Source organism: Cyprinodon variegatus, unplaced genomic scaffold (genome assembly GCF_000732505.1).
Source record: "Cyprinodon variegatus isolate N-32 unplaced genomic scaffold, C_variegatus-1.0 Scaffold260, whole genome shotgun sequence".
NCBI classification, from domain to species: domain Eukaryota; kingdom Metazoa; phylum Chordata; class Actinopteri; order Cyprinodontiformes; family Cyprinodontidae; genus Cyprinodon; species Cyprinodon variegatus.
In genome coordinates this window covers 662,727-683,541 of record NW_015150713.1, presented here as the reverse complement: position 1 = coordinate 683,541, position 20,815 = coordinate 662,727, and the positions used below count along the sequence as shown (strand labels likewise).

The 20,815-nt window shown below is 37.2% G+C and overlaps 1 protein-coding gene across 4 annotated transcripts; it reads left to right on the top strand.

Moving 5' to 3' along the window:
- The first annotated feature begins 337 nt into the window (after nt 1-337).
- On the top strand, nt 338-17,235 carry plat (plasminogen activator, tissue type). Of its 4 annotated transcripts, none has more exons than XM_015382545.1 (15): nt 338-476; nt 6,740-6,837; nt 8,598-8,640; nt 8,929-9,063; nt 9,783-9,893; nt 10,905-11,079; nt 12,228-12,319; nt 12,403-12,577; nt 12,671-12,756; nt 13,463-13,528; nt 13,627-13,831; nt 13,948-14,084; nt 14,324-14,464; nt 14,578-14,726; nt 15,627-17,235. In XM_015382545.1, the coding sequence occupies exons 2-15, from the start codon at nt 6,775-6,777 to the stop codon at nt 15,792-15,794; spliced, it is 1,746 nt and encodes a 581-aa protein (XP_015238031.1). In that variant the 5' UTR covers nt 338-476; nt 6,740-6,774; the 3' UTR covers nt 15,795-17,235. The 4 variants fall into 4 exon arrangements, with proteins under 4 accessions (XP_015238031.1, XP_015238030.1, XP_015238033.1 ...); XM_015382544.1 differs by having other exon boundaries at nt 8,598-8,721; XM_015382547.1 differs by lacking the exon at nt 8,929-9,063.
- Nucleotides 17,236-20,815: the final 3,580 nt, after the last annotated feature.

Here is a 20,815-nt window from a genome sequence, read left to right as displayed (position 1 = left end):
AATTTTTAGTGCTCTATTATTTTTCAAGGCTGCACTTAAAAAAAAGAAAAAGAAATTGTCCAAAGAGCAGTTCTAAACGAAATTTCTTTTTGTAGCATAATTTTTAATTTTGTGAAATATCTGGGTCAGTGATAATATTTACAAAATAAATACAATTATATTTAGTAATGTAATAGTGATAATAATGGTCATTATTGTTTTTTTTTTTAGCTGTTGGTAGAAAAACTGCTCTACTTTACCATCAACTATTACTTGTGATGCATAGAAGTGCAACAATTGAGAAATGATGTAAACAATCCTCCTCCACATTCAGCACCATCATCATGGGTAAGCCGTCCCCTGCTTAGGTCACATCAGCCCGCCTATCAGCAGCCGGTGGGACCGGACATAAAAAGTTGGGACGGTGCCGTGGAAGCGGTAGAACCCTGCGGACATCAGTGTTGCTCAGACCGTTTCCGAGAAGACTTAATCAGCCGGTAAGTTTGTTTTATTTATTCAGTGTCTCGATGCGCTCGGTCTTCAGCTGCTCAGTGTTTTCACCACCGGTATCCAACCATAGGGGCTCACTATCACTAATGCTTCTCTTTGCACGATTTTCACCATGATGTGCTGCTTTATAAAGAATCATTACGGTCTCATTTAGTTTGATGCTTTTCATCCTAATAATAAAAAAAAAAATTCATCAGATAGATGTTCATTAGGAAGAATTTATCTAAGGTCAGCAGTTATAACATGATGAGGTTTATTCCTGCTAAAACTCTGCGTTTAATGTTAGAGTTTTACTGGTATTGAATTTGTGTATTTTCCCATTGATTTAGTAAAGAAAATAATCTGGGTGAATTTCAGATTCTGATGTTCCTTTTGTATCTGATCCTCTGCTATATCTGGTGCAGAGGCGTAGCCAGAATTTTTTTCAGGGTGGCCAGGCAATAACCAATGTACACTGAGGGGTGGTCCAAAGCAGATAGGCACCAGAACCTTAATCTACACTGTTCCAACAGGAAAATTAACGAGCAAAACATCTACAGTATATTTTCTAAATAAAGACTAACTATACATTTCTGCAGTCCTTCCTAACAAATAGGCGCATATATTTCAACACCCGTGCTTTCTAGATTAAAGGTATAGTGGAAACAATATCTTGGGCGAACATATTTTCCTTTGTCATTACTTACCTACTTTTATCAATAATCATTATGCATAAATTTGATATTTACAAGTACTGATATCTACATAAATTGATTATTTGATACATTTTTACTAAAATAGTTATTTATCTATGATTTTACTGAAGACTCTTAGATGACTTGCAGAGACATAATTTTCTCTTTACCCCATATAACACAAAATCTAGTTCTGAAAAGATCAGGAATTCTGTACTTATCGTCTTTAATATTAGTACATTGATGTGCATAATTAGGAGTGTTTTATTCTTTCTTCAAGTACTTGTTAATGTATGAAAATATGAAAAATTTTAATATTCCACTTAAGAGTATTACTGCTGCCAACATCTGTATTAGAAGGGGGAAAAAAATGGTATGGGTGGCCAATGATTGGCTAAGGGGGGCCATGGCCCCATCCTGGCCCCCCACCTGGCTCCGCCCCTGATCTGATGACCTTTACCTCCCTGTGCAGCTTTTTTTTTTTTTAGCTGTTGATCTAGATAAAGCATTATTTACTGCAAAAAGCAGCGAGTGTGTCAGAAGGATCTATTTATCTGCACTGCAGGGATTCTTCTTGAAACAGATGCTGGGAGGTTTAAAAGCTTGATCCAGAGGTGGGCATCTCACCCAGATGTTTGGGAGTCACACCGTCAGACAATGAAGATGAAACACACAGACCTTTCAACCTTTAAAATTGTTATCTGCACACTCCACTGTCTATACAAGCCATAAATGCCTCAATGTGTCTGCAGCCCTGGGAATCGGGATGACTCACAGCTACTCACTCTCTGCTGACCGGTTGAATTTAATATCTTCTGCTTCCTCCTCCCTTATTCCTCCCTCTTTTCTTTCTAAACTCTCCATCCTTTCATATTTTTCCCCCTGAAACTGGCTGATGCCTCACCGTTTACTCTCATTTCTTAATTTCATCACCTTTCTGCCTCTGCAGACTTTTTAGTTCATCATGTTTCTGGCTGATAAGGAGTTCCCAGTGCTGTTGCACAAAAAGGGAGTCTGGAGGGTAACAAAGCAACTTTCTGTTCTGTTGGACTTGAAATCAGATCACAGCTGCTTTGTTGAAGCTTGACCAAAAAAAACCCTCAGGCAAAGCATGAATAGATAATGGCTGATTGTTACAAAATTACACTGTAGGTTTAAACAGTTTATCATTAATATGACCTTATATAATAGTTTGAAAGTTCATAAAATCTACTTCAGGTGTGATTATGTATTTTTTTTTATTGTAAACAAACATTATTAAAAAGACATGAAACTCAGGAAATGAACTATTTTTACTAATCTTCAGTTCCTAAAAGACTGGATCATGAATCTTGTTTTTTTTTTATACAAGTTCCTCCCCTAGGTGCAAGTACAAAACACCATTTACCATTATTTGTATTTATTTCCATTAGTTTGCAATAGAGCTGCACATCTCACATTAAATGTAATTAAATGTTTTGTAAGATTCAAAATTCACGAAATAAATTGATCTTAACAGCTTTTTTTTTTACCCACATTTTTCTAAACACTTTTGTTTAGAAACAAAAATAGAAGCTAACGGAGTAATGGGTCGATCACAATAAGCCCATTATTCTATGTTAGCTTTACCATCTCTGCCTCTATAAATACACATCAAGTGTGGTCATCGAGGACACTATTAAAGCAAAATGCGTTTTTGGTGTGAATGCATGACATGTGAAAAAAAAAAAAAAAAATCATAAATGTTGGAGTAAATGTGAACCAATGTGCAAATAAATGGATTAGTTGATGTGTACAGTAAACAATAATATTAGGCTTTGGGTTTGGAAATGGAAATGCCACTGTATGAATTTAAATAGTTTTTTTTAATTATCCAAAACTAAACCGTTTTAGGAGAGAATATGTTATATAGGACACATTAAAGAGACAGAAGGTAAAATGGACTAGTTATGACATCAGAAAAAAACATTGCTCATTTCATCATAGGATTCGGAAAACCAAATCATCATTAAGCAACAATGAGAAGAAGAGAAAGAGGATCCATGAAAAAAAAAAATTCAAAACAGACTGCTTAAATTTCATTTTTTGCAGCCTTCGTGGATTTTTTTGTTCCTCATCAATTATCCATTCACAGTTTATTATGTTGGCGTTTTGCACGAACATGGCACCCCCTCACATGGTACGTTTTAAAAGCTCAGCACAACATCATTATTACCCATCCATTCTAATGCTCTTAATACTACTCGCTAAGACTGCAGTCAGCACTAAACGCCAGTTCCATAAATACACAGAAATGTCACGCACCTGGTGGCGTATACTTCCAGTTTTGGACATAACTGCAGAGTGCAGGCATGTTTGTGTCTACCTATCACCAGTGTCTGTTGGATTTGTTTGTAGTGCTTAAATGCTTCATCTTAAACCTGCCATTATGAGTCACAGTCTGGTATCTACTTCTCTAAAGACATTTTCATGTCTATTCTTATTTGACCTACTAAGAAGGGGGATCACACTCTCTCTCCAGGTGGAGGAGAAATTGGTTGAAGGTGTTTCTGATATTACTTATTTTTTATGAATTATTTAAATATAAATGTTTAGGTCACTTCTAAATTCTCAAAGCTTAGATTTTTTTTTTCCATTTTGGGAAATTATGGAATTGATGCTGCAAAGAAAACAAAACATTGATGCATGATGGTTGCAGCATCATGCTGTGGAGATACGGTAGTTTGATTTAGAAAATACCATAGAGCAAATGGGAGATAATTAAAAGATAAGTCCAAAAAACAAGATAATTCTGCACAGGAACCTGTTAAAAGCTGCAAATGACTTCAGATTGGAGTATAGGTTCACCTTAAAACAGGATATTATCCTGTGATCCTAAATAAGTGATAAACGGAACAATGAAGAGCTTAAAATCAAAGCATACACATTTGTTGGAAAGGCCTAGTCAAAGTCTGATCTTAAATCCATCTGCAAATCTGTTGCAAGACTTGAAACCTATTTCATAAGCGATCTTTATCCAATTAGTGTCTTTGAGCTGGATTTGTATATGTGAAAGATGTTTGTTTAAAATAAAAAGACTTCCTCTTTACCACTTTTCACTAAATCCCACTATAATGCAATGAATGCTGTTGTGACCACCCAAAAAGTTAGGGAAAAGTTAAGATGGTGTTAATCAGTGATTGTATTTTCTCCAGTCCAATGCTAAATAATATTTAATAATTGAACGTTATTGATCTCACACTGGAGAAATTTACCTCTGCATATAACCCATCCTCTTTGGGAGCAGTGGTGTGCCATTGTGCAGCACCCAAGGAACAGTTTGGGGTTAAGGGTCTTGCTCAGGGACCCAGAGTCCAGACTGTGGGTATCAAACCGGGTACTTGCAACCTTCTCAGAGCAGATCCGCACTGCTATAATCACTAGGCTAACACTTGCCCTCCAAAGGCTCTTATTTTCTGAATTCCCATAAAACCATGTAATTCCCCCCCCAAAAAAAGGTAATTATAATTACGTTATTTTTGTCCTTTAAATAGGGCACTGTTGTTTGCATACTCTTGTGTTCACGATTTATATACAATCAAGTTGCAAAAATGAAAAAAATGTACCCAGTTTCAGCATTGATGACACCCTAAATGGGCCTCTGCATTTCTAAAAGGGTGGGAAACACATGTTCATGTCTGATATGCTGCATGCTGATGAGTGTTTTTGTGCGTGCATGGTCCGATATACAACCCCCCCACCACACCAAGTCAGATGCCTGATGCCAGCTGTGTTTTAGCAGGAAACACATGCTTTCAGCTGACATGGCTTCAGAGAGGGCCGCACTGAATGGAGCAGGACACATGCACAAGGGCAACAAAAAAAAAAAAAAGCTGGTTTGTTGTCACTCCACCAGTGAGGCTCTTGTATTGGGGGGATAGTGGGGGAGCAAGCATTGAACAGTGGAGTTTTTATTTGACTCGGGACATATGGTTTCTACCAGGGGCTGTGCAGTTTTTCGTGAGCTTGTGTTCTATAAGTTGTATTCCATACAGGATGAGTTTGCTTTACTGAACCTCGAGTTTATAGAGCAGTAATTGGGGAGATTATCTCCACATTCCAGACCACTTTGTTCATTTTTGTGAGTGGTTGCCAACGTAGCTGTTTCGCATCACATACATTTTACAACACATATATTTAATGAGCTCAGGCACCACAGAATGACTCACTGCAGATTGTACCAGGCAATGTGAAGGAGAACCTCTCCCTCCCTGGTATATCTTCAGATAGCCATTACTGTCGACCTTAATGCACCGTCTCTATGAAAGAAGTTCCCCTTACCTATTTTTAAAACAAGTTGGAAGTTCTTTATCCGTTTTATGTCTTAGTTTATATATTGCAGAGCTTTCTCAATTCCTTTTTTAGATCTTCCTCCTTTAATCTTCTCCACTGTTGTGACTCATGTTTACTCACACTGGATTGAGGAACAGCAGACTCGGTTTTTCTTCCCGTTTCTTGATTATAAAAGTCTTTTAGAACAAAAGGAACCATTCTGAAGTCCAAAACCTGTCTCTTAACCTTAATGCTTTTAATATACATTTTACTTCAAAGATCAGAAAGTAGTGCATAATCGATCAGCCTCGCACAGACAACATTTTTTATATTCTTCTTTTGCACACTACCTTAGGCTCAATCAGACTGTTTAAAGATTGTCTTTACATAATCTTTTGCGTTTGTTCACCTTTTGGCGTCCAGTGCAATCTGTGTGGGATAATCAAAGTTTGTGGAAAAAGTTTAATCTCTGTTAAAGCCTAAAGGTTCAAACTTTATGTGCAGCTTTTTATAGCTTCAGAATTGTCCACATATTGTCTGATGGGTTGCGTTTTTTTAACTCATCCTTAATGACTCATTTCCTGTTTATTCTCTCTGGAAAAGAAAATTGGTAGATGTTTCTATCTGATGTAATTAAACCAAAGGAGGGGTCCTCATAAGAGGAATGTAAAAAAAATGAAGGAAATGAACTCCAGGTGGAATAAAAACCTGAAATAATGCAGACATGCACAGACCCTTCAAGTTTCCTCCTAAGCTGAATAAAACTGGAAGTGGCCTTCAGAATCCCTCCAGGACTCCAGTGTTCCCAGCCCTTCCTCTCCAGTGGCATCCGCCTCATAGAATATACAGTTTGACTAAGGAAGGAAGCTGAATGTAGAGACAGTTCAGCTGGGAGAAGGTGACCAATATTGTGATTTCCTGTCATTGCCAAAGCGGATGACATGTCAGTGAGAAAAATATATACAGACATGCAACAATGCTTGCAGGGGACAGTCAACCCAATGACAATAAAAACTATGCAGATCTATAACAGGAATTTCTTCTTGTTGCAGATTTAAAAATGTTAAAGAATGCTTCAAGATAGGCACGTGTGTTATTTCATAATTATTTAAAGGAAACAACGCATTATGTTTCACATGCCTATAGCAGTTAAGAGCAGCATGTTGTGTTAGAATTGTTAAAGTTGTCCATGCTCAAATTTATTGGAAAAATGGTTTGAGTTGATAAATAATGTTTGATTTGAAAACTGTTCTTTAAGGTCTTATTATTTGATCTTCTTCTTGCAGAAGACTATCTTACCTGCACACAACCAGAAACAGCCATGAGGAGTTTAATTCAAGGAATCTTCATCCTTTCTGCTCTCTGCTGCTCCCTAGCGGACAACGTAAGTATTAGAGGATACAAAAAAAAAATAAAAAATACATACAACAGAATTTCTAAATAATGAATATTATAGTCTGGCTCATCATGATAAATATATTTTATAAAATATTTTGGAAATGCTTGTTTTATTCATGTGATTTAAATATGTTCAGTAAACATTCAACCTTTATTCTTAACATTTCTAACAATTGAATTTGTAACAAACACCTGAACCATTTTAGAAAAAAAATATTTTCAAAATGTATGGCAGCCGCCATTGTCAGATAGCTGGGACATGTTGGTATTAAGTTGTTTGTCATAGTCAGTTCCCTGGGGCTGGACCTAAGTGTAGATGGGATCTTTTTTTCTATCATGATGATTTGAACGATTTTAATCAATTTAAAAAGGATACAAACTTGAAGCACGTTAAAAAAAAAGAGAGAAAACAACAGGAGTGACAGAAGGAATGAAACGTTTAGTCACTTACCCATTTACACGGAGAGCTTGTATGCTGGGGGAGGTGTGGAGAATGACATAGAATGTTGGTGTGTTAATCAGGAAATAATATGGAGCAGCTGAAGCAAAAGGTAAGCAGGAAATGAACTATTCAACACAGGAGCTGAACTAAGATGCAAGAAACCACTTCATCTAGGAAATAAACAAGGATATAAAAGGAAATAGCACACAGGAAGAAACTAAGCACAAAATAAACCATATGGAGATTAGGAGAAAGTAAACAGAAGTGAAAACCAAACCCTAACACCCAAAGATCATTACTGTCTGCTTTTAGTTTAACAAAATTCCCAAACAGAGGAGTTCAGTTTTTATAGGAGAGGAATTTTTCAGTGTGGTGTTTTTGTCTTTGTTTCACAATTTGCTAAATATTGTTACTTGGTAAGAGGTTTGGACTACTGGCACCAGTCCAGCACCTGAACTCTTCAGCAAGGCTCAATAGTCGAAAGAAGGTGCCAAAAGGAGGAAAAGGTGCATGTGGTATATACAGTGCATGCAGTGTGTCCACACATAAACAGCTGAAGTCTGTCATTTAACATGATTACTGCAAAGGTTTATAGACAGGGTATTAAATATGTATTTATATAAATAGGTACTTAAATATATAGCTATTTCACAGGGTATTAAATACAATAGGTTATTTCACAGGGTATTTAATAGTGATTGCACATTAGTTATTGCACAAGTTATTGCAATATTGCAGTTATAGTTCCGCATTGTAAACTCTGATGGCAGCAGGGATAAATGACCTGCGGTAGCGCTCCTTTTTACATACAGGGTGTAAAAGTCCTTCACCAAAAGAGCTGCTCAGCTCCTCTACAGTCTAGGGCAGAGAGTGAAAGGTGTTATCCATGATGGATGTCACCTCCTAATTATTAATACATTTAGTTAACTTTACAATATTTTATCACTTGTGTCTAAATATTTTTGAGGTGCATTTCTGCCTTCCATTCTATACGCATTAATCCTTGCCTGGACTCAAGGGGGGTGCTAGAGTTCATGGGGTGTGTCCATGCAACTTACAGAGAGCAGATAACCATCCACACACATCCACATTCTTTTTTTAACTGTTGAAGGAAGGACTTTTTAATGTAGAATTCTCTTTAGGAGAGATAGTTTAACATACATACATATATATATATATTTGTTTTTAATAATGAACTATTTATTTCCTTAACTGCCAAAACCATCTTTGATTGCATTTCCAGTAAATGGTCGACCATCCTCCCCACTGCTGCTCTGCATTTAACATGTTCTTTATGTCTGCAGGTGGAGGTACTTCGCACCAAGCGAGGGACCCGTTTTTACAGAGGTGAGCCTGCCAGGCAGCCAGCTAGACGGACACTGTTGATAGTTCAGCTCAAGAAGCCTTCACCTTCCTATGAAACATCCTGTGAGCCTCACCATGTTTCTGTTTCTCCTACATCACCATAATCATTGTCTTCATCATCGTCATTGTCTTTTAATCCTCCGCTATCAGTCCTCTTCCTTTTAGTTTTGTTTGTCCATGATTAGAATCAGTGGAGTGTTAACTATGTGCGTCGCCCTGTTTGATTTGCATGTCTCTCAATGTTTTTTTTATATGTGTGTGTTTCTATAGTACTGTGTGTGGATAGTGAAACATCAGCAGTGCATAGTTTTGGTGACTCTTGGCTCCGCTGGAAAGGACAGCGTGTGGAGTATTGCCACTGCCCATTAGGAGGAAGAGAGCGTTGTCATGTTGTGCCTGTCATCAGTGAGTCAAATTGAACACAAACACCAGTAGAACCATTTAACTGACTCCTCTTCCCTCCCGTCTTTCTGTTGAGCAGCCTAATGACGTGTTGGATGGTTTTTGTGTCTGTCTGCCTTCCAGCCGTCACCAAGCCATCTGCCTCCATTATAGCTCTGCCTTTACCTCTAACTTGCTGTTATAACCTCAGCTGATTATTTTTTGTTGGGCTGACTCGCTCACGTTTTCACTTCCCTGTTATTTCAGTGAATCCACATGAAGAGCCGCTGCGTTTCAGTGCGTTCCAGTTTAGTCTGAGATTATTTGAAGAGACTCCTGCCAGACCAGACTTTGTGCGTACTTTCAACCCCATTGAGAGATTCTGCGAAGCATGATTAACCCTCCCTCTGACAAATTGCAACCACATTTCCCATCTCTTATGCGGCGTTCAACCAAGCTCGAAAAATATCAAAAGGAAAACAGGATTGGATTACGATTAAAAACTGGTTTAGATAAGAAAAAAATTTTGGCATCCTATTTTATATTGAACCCCAAAATGTAGTGATAGCTGCCTCTAGTAGGAAGGGAGAAAGATCAAACCCACACTGCTTAAACCCATTGTTTTACTTCTTTTTGCACAGGCATGACAAATCACTCAGATTATGATTGTTTTAAGCTGTTGCTGTTCTAAAAAAAAATGGATGACGTGGGTCTGACTAAATGGCTCCGTCTCTGTTTTCCAGACTGCTACGTGTCCCAGTGCTACAACGGGGGAACCTGTAAGGAGGCCGTCTACTCATCGGACTACATTTGTCAGTGTCCCCCTGGCTTCAGTGGAACTCAGTGTGAGATTAGTGAGTACCCACGTGACACTGTAATCTGGGTCAGAACTGGGAACCCGCATCTTTACTCATCAGATGTAAAAAAGTGACCAAACAACTATGACAAAATCACAAATATATTAAATTTAGGTTAACAGAAAAACTTGTAAAGCTGTTAGATTCCTTGATTTTTGTAATAAACTCCATTGTGAACACAAATATGCTCAATACTGTGATGCATATGTTTATTTTTAGAATTTAGAAATTATGTAAGTGTCCAAAACTTTCGGTAAATCACACTTTTACCCCTTAACACCCGAATATATTTATATATATATATATATATATAATATTAGATTTGGCTAAATACCAACGCAAGCCATACTTTCCAGATATTTTTCTGTAAAACGGCTGAAAAACCTGCATTATTTTACTTCCTCTATTATGTTAGATCCTGATGAAACACACCGTTTGTCCTTTCAGTGTGACTTAACCTGGGAAAGTTCAAGGGGTGTGAATACTATTGCAAAAAGTTCATACGTGTATAAACGGGTGGCTATGAAGGCAAAGTTCATTAAGACTTGTTTGTGACTTTTGACAAGGTCACAGTCTGGCTATGTGACTCCACAGCTGCTGTCATGGGCCTGTGGTTTGCATAGAAAAAAAAATGAAGGATTATAAACCATGGAAAGACATTCTGGGACATGAATGTTTTGTTTTTGCGGTTTTAGGAACACCCCACCCTGGGATAATTATCCGCAGTCCAGCTGCACAGCCAAGTTAATGTGGTCGTATTGTGTATTGGGTCACTGGTTTATCCACTAATATTTTCCATATTGGAGGATTAAAGCAGTATGATATTAATGTTATCAGAAATGTTGTCACATGTTTATATGATATGCAAGAAAAAACATCCTTTTTATTATTTGTTTTAAAGTTAGTCTGAGTATGTAGAGTGTCTCCAGAAGATATACATATGACGCAGCGAGGGTGAAAATTCTTGAATAAATCTTGGTGGGTACATTAAGTTTCTCTGTCCAACAGACACCAATGAAAAATGCATCGTGGGGCAGGGTGAAGGCTACCGTGGGACCAGGAGCATCAGTCAGACCGGAGCAGAGTGCATCAACTGGAATTCAACAACTCTCAGAGGAAGAAGGTTCACAGCTCGGAAATCAGACGCCAGGAGCCTTGGGCTGGGGAATCACAACTTCTGCAGGTAAACAACAAGAAATAGCGCACATGACCCATGTATGGAGGCCTTAGTCCTCAACGCGGCCGACACGGGTTCGAATCCAACTGGTGGTCCTTTGCCACATGTCTCTCACCCTCTTTCATACCCTCTTTCCTGTCAGCCTACTGTCCAAAAAACAACCGCTAGTGCTGTAAAACAAAAAAAACTGACAAAGTGTCTCTTGTGTCATAAATCCAGAAGGTGAGAAGAGTTTGGTACTTATATATAATGAGCTGGTGACAGTTGAAGAGAAAATGTCCGATGATCCTTTCTTAGAAGACTGAAACTGTGTTTGTAAAGATGGAGAGTCTATAAGTAGAAAAGTCCTAGTTATGAATGTCTTGATTTTAAAATATTTTTAAATGTGTAATTTCTTAGAGCAAATGCCTAAATATTCTACATTTTATATTGTTTTGAACATTAATGTTCTTATTTGCAACATCTGAAAAGCCTAAAAAGGAAAATTCAGCTTAGCTGGATTTATTAATAATAAGGATTTAAGTTAAGATAAGAGATATAGGCTTTATTGCTCTCACAGTGGAGAAATTCACTTGTCACATCAATTCAATAGTCAAAAGAAGAAGCCAAAAGGAGGAAAAGGTGCATGGGGATATATACAATGCGTTCATATACGCAAATATATATATATATATGAAAAAAAGAAATAGGGAAGAGATTTAAGGTTACCTATGTACATCTAAGGTGACATATAGACTTATGGATTTGGCTTTGTACATTCAAATGGTACCAGGTAGGTTAAGGTGAGGTAGTGAGATAACTATAACAGCTGAAGTCTCTTATTTAACAGGATTATTCCACAGGGTATTAAATAGTTAGGATAGAATAGGATTTAGGTCCGTCCATAAGGTTTCCCTATATTATGTTGAGGGATTTCTGTTGGTATTATTAGACTTTTCTTTCTGATTCTTTGGAACCTAAACTTCTTTACTTTAAGTATTTCACTATTTGTGGTGGATATATGTGTACTATTATTATGCTGATTTGATTTAAAGAAGGCCAAACTAGCCTAACCATTCTCAGCACTCAGAAACTGCCGGTCAAAGAATTGATTATAAAAATAATGTTTTACCATTACTTCTGGTTGTTTAATCCTTTAAAATGTTTGCATTCAGGAACCCCGACCAGGACAGCTTGCCGTGGTGTTTTATATATAAAGGCACACAGATAGGATGGGAATACTGCTCCTTGCCCAAATGTCCTCAAGGTAAAAACAAAAAAAAAACAAAGGGAAAATTAATAAAAAAAAAAAACTTGCCAATAACATGTTTCTTGTGTTTGTTTGAGCAGATAACAACACAGAGTGTGCGGTGGGATTAGGTCAGAATTACAGAGGCACAGCTTCTGTCACCAATAGCGGCTCCACTTGTTTACCGTGGGACTCCCCTGTTGTCAGACGTAAGCTGAACAATGCTTGGAGATCCAATGCCTTAGAATTGGGGCTTAGCAACCACAATTTCTGCAGGTAAAAAGGAAACTTAAAAAAAAAAATATATTTTTTTTTTACTGAAACATTTCTGTAATGTTTAGAGATTTGATTATGAGTCTGGTTGATCAGGAATCCAGATGGCGACGAGGCTCCTTGGTGTCACACCTACAAAAACATGCTGCTGACCTGGGAGCATTGTGACATACCTAAATGTTGTGAGTGAATTTTAAGCTTTATAGGCGCCCATCATTAAAGTTGAATACTATGAAAATGTTTTCTTTTTATCAGTAATTAAATCCAAAAAGTGAAATGTATATTATATCCATTCATTACACATAGACTGATATATTTCTAGTGTTTACGTCTTATGATTTTAATGATTATAACTGACAACCAATGAATACTCAAAATTCAGATGTATTAAATCTGAAAGTTACAGGCCGAGCAATTATGCTATAGGAAACAGTTTTACAATGTACGGTTGTTTCAAGTGATTTTATTCATTCATTCATTCATTCATTCATTCATTCATTCATTCATTCATTCATTCATTCATTCAGGACATGCCCATCTAAAGAGATTGTTTTAAAAAAAAAGCTCAAAGTTAGTCTATTTAGATAAAGGCAGGCTGTTAAAGTTCCAGTAAAGTTAAACAAGCCGCACATGTTTGCCTTTGTGATGGTGGACATTTTTTTCTTCTCAGTCAACCAATTGGCTTGTTGATAACATCTAATGGTCATTTCTGAATTTAGAAAATGATTATGAGTAACTGAACCAAGATTAAAGCATGAGTTATTTCGAGCATTATTACACTGCTGAAATTCAGCAAGTATTTCTTCATCTTTTACCCCAGCAGCTGAATGTAAATATGACATCAGCAATAATGCAATAGTGCTAAATACTGTTTGTGTTTAATTACAGCAAAACGTCCGTCCGTTATTACCACTCCTGGCATACGTGCTCCAACTACTAATAACAACAATGGAGGTAACCCAAGAAGTTGTCTGAATTAAGCCTTTAGGCTATTTTTAAGCACATGTAGTGCATTGTCTTTATTTAAACTCTTGCAAACTGACTTTCTGCAGCGACATGTGGCAAGCGCTTGGATAACACCTTAAATCGTCGGGCTTTCCGCATGTTCGGAGGCAGATATAGCGACATCACAGAGCAGCCATGGCAGGCTCTCATCAATGTTTACCAGGCCCGCCTCAGGAAACACTTCCACCGCTGCGGAGGAGTCCTTATCGACTCCTGCTGGGTTCTGTCTGCTGCACACTGCTTCGAAATCAGGTACAAACTTGGGTCTCCCTATGAACTGTTTGCACACATGGAAATTAAAAATTTTAAAAATCCAATTTTTTTTCATGCATCATGTTAGAAAATTATCTTTTTCCTTTTTTTTTCAGTGACAAAGCAGACAAGTTGGAAGTCGTTTTGGGAAGAACGTTCCGGAAGCAGAATTCCAGCAGTGAGCAGATTTTTAAGGTGGAGAAGTACTGGATCCATGAGAAATTTAACTACGAAACATTTGACAATGACATTGGTGAGTAGACTTTAACTGTAGATGCTGACTTATTTTTTTTGACTTATTGTTTGATATATTTCAGAATTCTCTAAAGTATCCTCACACTGTAAAGTTAACAACTAAAGCACAAATGGCTGTTTTTCCTTAGCGATGATAATATGGAAATCTTAAGAAGGCTGTGAAGGCTCGTAAAATCTTTACCCCACATCTTCCCTAAGCATTAGTCTGACTTTCCTCTGGTCACTTTCCTCTTGCAGCTATTTTAAAGCTTCAGACGGACATTGGCATATGCGCTGTGGACTCTCCAGAGGTTCATCCAGCTTGTCTGCCGGAAAGTGGGCTGGTGCTGCCCGATTGGACCGAGTGCGAGATCTCAGGCTATGGAAAAAACTCTGAATGTAAGCAGATGTTCCCTCTAACTGGTATTTTCTTCATGGCTACCTTGGGGGAAATATTTATATAAGGGTGTTGCATAATTTCAGGTTTCTTAAACTGAAATCTTTCTCCACAGTTTCTGATGAATACTCGGAGCAAGTTAAAAGAGGACATGTGCGCCTTTGGCCCAAAGAGCGCTGCGTTCCAGAGGTGCTGTCTGGACGGACCGTTACCTCCAATATGCTGTGTGCAGGTGACACCAGAGGGCTTGATGATGCCTGCAAGGTGAGAACGACCAAAAATTCCTTTTGCTGTTCTACAGGCATGCAAAAAAAGACTCCCCCCTGAACTGTTGCTTTGTTTATCACATAACAGTTTAATTTAGCCCCTTTCAGGTCAATGATTTGTAAGGGCAGTTATCAGGTTTATATGACTATATCTCTGTCAGTTTTGCGCATCTACAGACTGAATTTCTGCCCATCACTAAGAATTTCTGAATCTGTGTCAGATTGGATGGATATTTTCAACTCTTTCAACAAATTATTGATTATTTTTAGGGCTCTACTTTAACTAGTCAATTAGAAAACATTGATATGGTTTTAATTTAGACCATTTCATTAAGCTCTGGTTAAACCTTTAACCAAGTCTGTAGTTTTATGAGCCTCTGCCAGGTTTTCCTCCAGTATTGTTTTCAACTCTACTCATTTTCCCATCAAGCCTGACCACTGCTATGTCCCTATTAAAGAAATGTATCTTCTCAGCATGACACTGCCATCACCATGTTTCATAGTGGGAAAGATGTGTTTAGTGTGATGTCAGTTTAACCCCTGTATGGAGATTGATTTATATTACAATCCTTCTGAGAACAAAACACAAGAAAAGGGAGCCTTGTTGGTTTGTTAGTAAGCATGATTATTTAAAAAGTTATAAATGGATTTAATTAAAATTTACCAGAGGTTGGCATCATGCTTAGCAACAACTCATTAGAATTAGGCAATGATCAATTTCATATGTTAGTTTTAGCTCTAGGTCTAGGTCACAATATGTGGCAAAATTTGCCTATTTCTCTGTGTTTTGCTACTTTCTACAAAAATACAAATGAATTTATATCTAACCTCAAGATATGTAATTATATTAAAGTGGTTTAAGGATTTTATTTAACGTTTTTTTGAATGTCCTCCACAGGGAGACTCCGGCGGCCCTCTCGTGTGCCGAAACAAGGACAGGATGACTCTGATGGGCGTGATTAGCTGGGGAGATGGGTGCGGGCAGAAGGATAAGCCAGGGGTCTACACACGCGTCTCCCATTACATCGACTGGATCAATGACATAATTAAAGCAAACCCTGTGTAAAGTCAGAGAAACTGTGAACAAAAGTGTTGAATGACTAATAATCACAGTGGACAAGAGGTTTATCATGAAGATAGACGTAGAAATCCACAACACCTCGTTGTTTTAAGACCGGAGGTTTGAAGTCAGCAGGACAGAAATCTAGCAGAAGTTTTGTGGAGTTCAGTGTATTGCTTTATCCTCAGTTTCTAGTCGTCGCTATTATGATCAGACTGATTATATAGACAGAAAATTTATTTTTTGTCCTTTTATTGGGGGGGACATTGTTTATTAATCCTGACATATTTCAGTCTTTACTGATAACAAAGTTTATTTTCTACCCACTGCTGCCTCAAACATGTAGAACTGGCAGTGAATCTAACAAGGACAATAGGAAGGAAGTTTATCTGTGCTTCTACTTTCTTTCTTGCAGCTTTGCTGAAAGAAATTATGAGCCTTTGGCTGATCCAAAGCACTTTTATTCCCACTACATCTTTAGAGTTTTTTTTAGCTGAGCTACATTTTAAAGAGGGTTGTTTTAAAGACGGCATTCATAGGATAACTTAAAATGATATTTCGAGTTAATATTATTAGGTGATCCTAGCAGGCAGATAAAGTTACCTGTTTTTTTAGGGATCCTAGCCCTGAATCCAAACTGAATAATCTGCTGGTACAGATTCTGCTTATTTCTGGAGAAATCTTTTTTTTTTTTTTTACTTTTCCACACCGTGTCCAAGCTGAGTACAGATAATTTCATGGAGGCATGAAGTAGGAGATCCTCAATTCAATCATCTGAGCAGAACTTTTTCTGTTTTTTTTTTTATAACATAAGACAGCGGGGTTGATCCCAGCAAGTATATTGCATGTATATTTTCTGAATATTAGTTTCCTGTGAATATTTTGTATCATAAAATTGCATACTGACTGCGAAGCCAAACTGTTTAATCTTGCTTTGTTGTGTGATAGCCTCTAAGTTGAAAGTTTTCAAATGCTTTATGAAAAAATAATATTTAAGTTTGTTTTAAAGATCCCATATTATGCTTTATTTAAAAATAAAATATTAACAATGAGGCCCGCAGAGCATGTTTTTCCTTTTGTGCAGAAAAATTCCTCTTAGATTTTTCCACGAAGCATGTACCAAAAATCTTAGTCAGCCGATAGGCTGCTACAGCTTATTTCCCCTGATGACATCATAAGGGGATTTTTTTTCAGACAGCCCGCATTAACTAAGAGTTGGAGAAAGTCAATGAGAGAGGGGGAAGATTTTTTTTTTATATGTGAATCTCATACATAGGCTTCAGAAAACATGTGACTCTTACAAAATGTTTATAATGTGAATTTTGCATAATACAGGACCTTTAAAGAAACCTGAATGTGTTTATATAGACCATTTGAATACCATATGCTATTAATAATTTATTGCTCTTGTCATTCTAACCATTTGTTAACACAGATTGTTTCAATAAAAATACTTAGAAAAAAAAGAGCTTCACTTTGATTTTTTTTTTTAGAAAACAATAGTTGGGTTCACAGGTTTTATTGTATAGTGTGTTTATAGCTACCAATTTCAAAGGTAGAAACAGAAATTATTTTAATTTTGTGTCCTTTTTCCAGCACCTTCCATACTGTTTACTAAGTTAAATTGTTCTTGTCATTTTTGCTATTTTGTTTTTTTCTTATTGTTTAATTACCTCATTGAAAGGAGTTTTTTGTTGTTGTCAATATTTGATTTTCTGGACCAAGGTGCATATGAGTTCTAGGAAGCAACATGGTGAATGAAGGGATTTAATGACGAAAATAATGAACTGTCAGCTTACCTGGTTTGAGTGTATTTGGGTTCAAGCATGCAAATATTGCCGGGTTTAAACCATCTGAGCCAAACAGACACCCTAAGATTAATATATTCATATATTTAACAGTCAAACCTTAAGTCTGTTAGGAATTAAAAGATAGTGGAACAACAGTGTCACTGAAAAGGTGCCAAACATGAAAGAAGTGCTTGCTAGTAAATTGACACAATAAGACTAAAGATTTTAACAGCCAGCATGGGCAAGCAGAATGCAATGTTTTAAGAACAGGCCGGACGAAGATTGAGTTGTTGGCCACCATGTTAAGAAGTTAATGTGGAATATTAAATATGTTGCTTTCAAATTGTAATGATAAGCATGGTGGTGGCAGTATGATGCTTAATGGGTTGGGTAGCTGTTGAATTGCACAAGGTTTTGAAAGCTACCAAGCCTAACGAAAAAAGGCACTTTAGGACCAATTAAGAAATTACCATCTTTTTGTTGCTTTCCCTTAAGTTATAAGTTTTCTTTTTTCAATTTGCTGTCAACAGAGAGTTTTCTCGCCTGCTTTTTTTTTTGAAAACATATAATAGTTTTTGATTTTCGAGCTTCCCATTTTACCCCAGCATAGATTTTTGCCTTTTAACTGGTTAAGGTTATTTAAGGACGGATTGTAGTTTCAGGATCATTTAAAAGTTATTTCACATCTGTTTTCATTTCCTGACTGCCTGTGGGACTTACATTTTGTTATTTTCATTTTTTTTTTTGTTCGCCAGTTTTTCAATTCTATTCACCTCTTCATCATTCCTCATTTCAATTTTTCTGATTTCTTGTAACCTTTCAGACAGCAGCACTATTAATTTCCTTAAAATACAGTATTGCCTTTACCGTCCTATTCCTGTGTCCTTTGTTGGCCGTCCTTTATGCATTTAATATTTGTCTCCTTCCAAATGTGTGAATAAGATCAAGCATATCTTCTTGACCTCAATCCAAACTTTTTTTTATTATCAACGGCAGTTCTCTGGTGGTGGTCTCATAAATGTTTTTAGGTAGTAGATCATATTAACTTTGAGAAGTCTACCAGACTGTGGCAGGAAAAAGTAGATGATTTTCAAATAAAAGACAAAGCAAATTAAAAATCTGTGGATTTTGTTGCTGGGAGACAGAAGCAGACAAATTAGGAATAAAATCCGTTTGATACTGATTTGACCTATTGTCTGCCTACCCATGATTCATGAAGCCCAGCAGAGGGCAGCAAATATAAGATTGATTATATCACAGGGTACTTTGTCCTAGATAGTATCCGTCCATCTTCTCCCACACAATCATGCACACACACACTAGCACCTAAGGACAATTTAGAGAAGCTAATTAACCTAACAGTCATGTTTGTTTTTTTTTGGTAGTACCCACAGATAACCCACACATGAACAGGGAGAATATGCAAACTCCATGGAGAAAGACCCTGGCAGGGAATCAAACCCAAAACCTTCTTGCTTCAAGGCAGCAGTGCTACAAACTGCACATATTGTATCCTACATTTCAGAATATGATCTCTTTCTTTTCAGGCCACTACAGGGACAGCTCCTCTAAAATGTTGAATCCAAGATAATAAATCTAATGCATTAATTTTCCTACCATAGCTTTATTGGCTCTGACTGGTTTTAACTTCCTATTTTACATTTTACTACACCGGTTTAGCAGCAGTAGGAAACACAGACCTATATTTTAACGTTATAATCCAAGGGTACCTAAAAATACAATCACTTTCGTACTTTTATATTCACCTTTACGAAGAAGTAGGTTCTCTTGCTGGCAAAACGGTATCGTCATATATAAACATTGTAAGAGCAACATGCTGAAAAACCTCTCATGATAAAAGCTAAACATTCACTGAATGTTATTTTTCTTGGAGATTGGCTGCTTTTGGCAGTTAAACTTGACCTTTTTCAGAGCTTTGTCATTTTTTTCCTGAGAAATTTTTCAAACCAACCCAACTCTATTAAAGCCAATGGATAAATCAGCATGTATTTAGAAAAGCATACCACTATCAAGATGTCAAAAATATGGCAACCCCTTAAACTTTGTAACAGTTTGCAATGTTAGTAAAAAATGCTGGAATCTTATTTGATACACCAACTCAAAGTAGAAAATATCAGAAGAACTGTAAAGTCAAGTAAAAAAATTAAGTTTTGAAACATAAAAAAATAGAAAAAAAACCATATGAAATGCACCTTACATTTTGACTTAGGCTTCTTTATCCTTATAACTAAATGAAACCAATGCAACTAGTTGCCGTCACCTATTTAATAAACACAGTACCTACCCATGATCTATATTCCATCTCATTGTAATTATTTTTCAGGTTCTCAGAGTGTTACAATAAATTTTGGTGGGTGACAACAATGTGGAGATGTTTAAATCGGTTTGTTTATAAAACAATTATGTAAATGGTAATCAGCCCTGTTCTGATCTGGGCAGCGTTCGTTCCCCCATACAACAAAGGAAAGTAGTCAGAGTAAAAAAAAAGTAAAGACACTTTGGTTAAACAGCAACATGTTATTTATAATGCTTGAGAAAAATCTGACTTGACATGGGAGTACTGTAAGCGTGTCCGGACTACAAACACCCCTCACTCAGGCATTGTGTGGCCTTGCAGGTGATACAGACTGAGTGAAAAGCTTTTTTGTCATGATTTATCTAAAGATCAGACCCAAATGCAGAAGACCAAACAGAGAGACCAGGGAAAAAGTTTAACAGGTTTATTTAGGAGATTGTGAAGAATCCAGTGTTGCTCTGAACACTGCTCAACCGAAACTGAAAGGTGAGGGGAAGACACTGCAGTTAGTTCAGGCTCGGTGGGAAATTTGATTCTCGAAATTGAAGAGGAGAAATAGATTGCTGACTCACGTTTCCAGAGAAGTTGTTGACTCTTTGATTCCAGTCTGTGTGCAGTAGTTCCAGTGTTTGTCTGATTCGGTGGAGGGCGGACAGGGTTTACCCAGAATGCGGCTGTCTGTAGGTGAATGGAGAAGCTGACTGCCACTCAGATTTCCTGCGGTACTTGAACGGGTCATAGTGGAGATGAATCCCTTGCTCAGAGTGAAGCTCAAATGATCTCTTGAGGAAAAGTTGATTCAAACCTCCAGTTTAAATCCTCAACTCAGCTTGAAGCTCAGATGATCCTTCCAGGGAGAGAAGGTCTGAAAAATCCAGTTTGCAGGATGACTTCCTGCCAACAGGCAAAGACAAAAAACA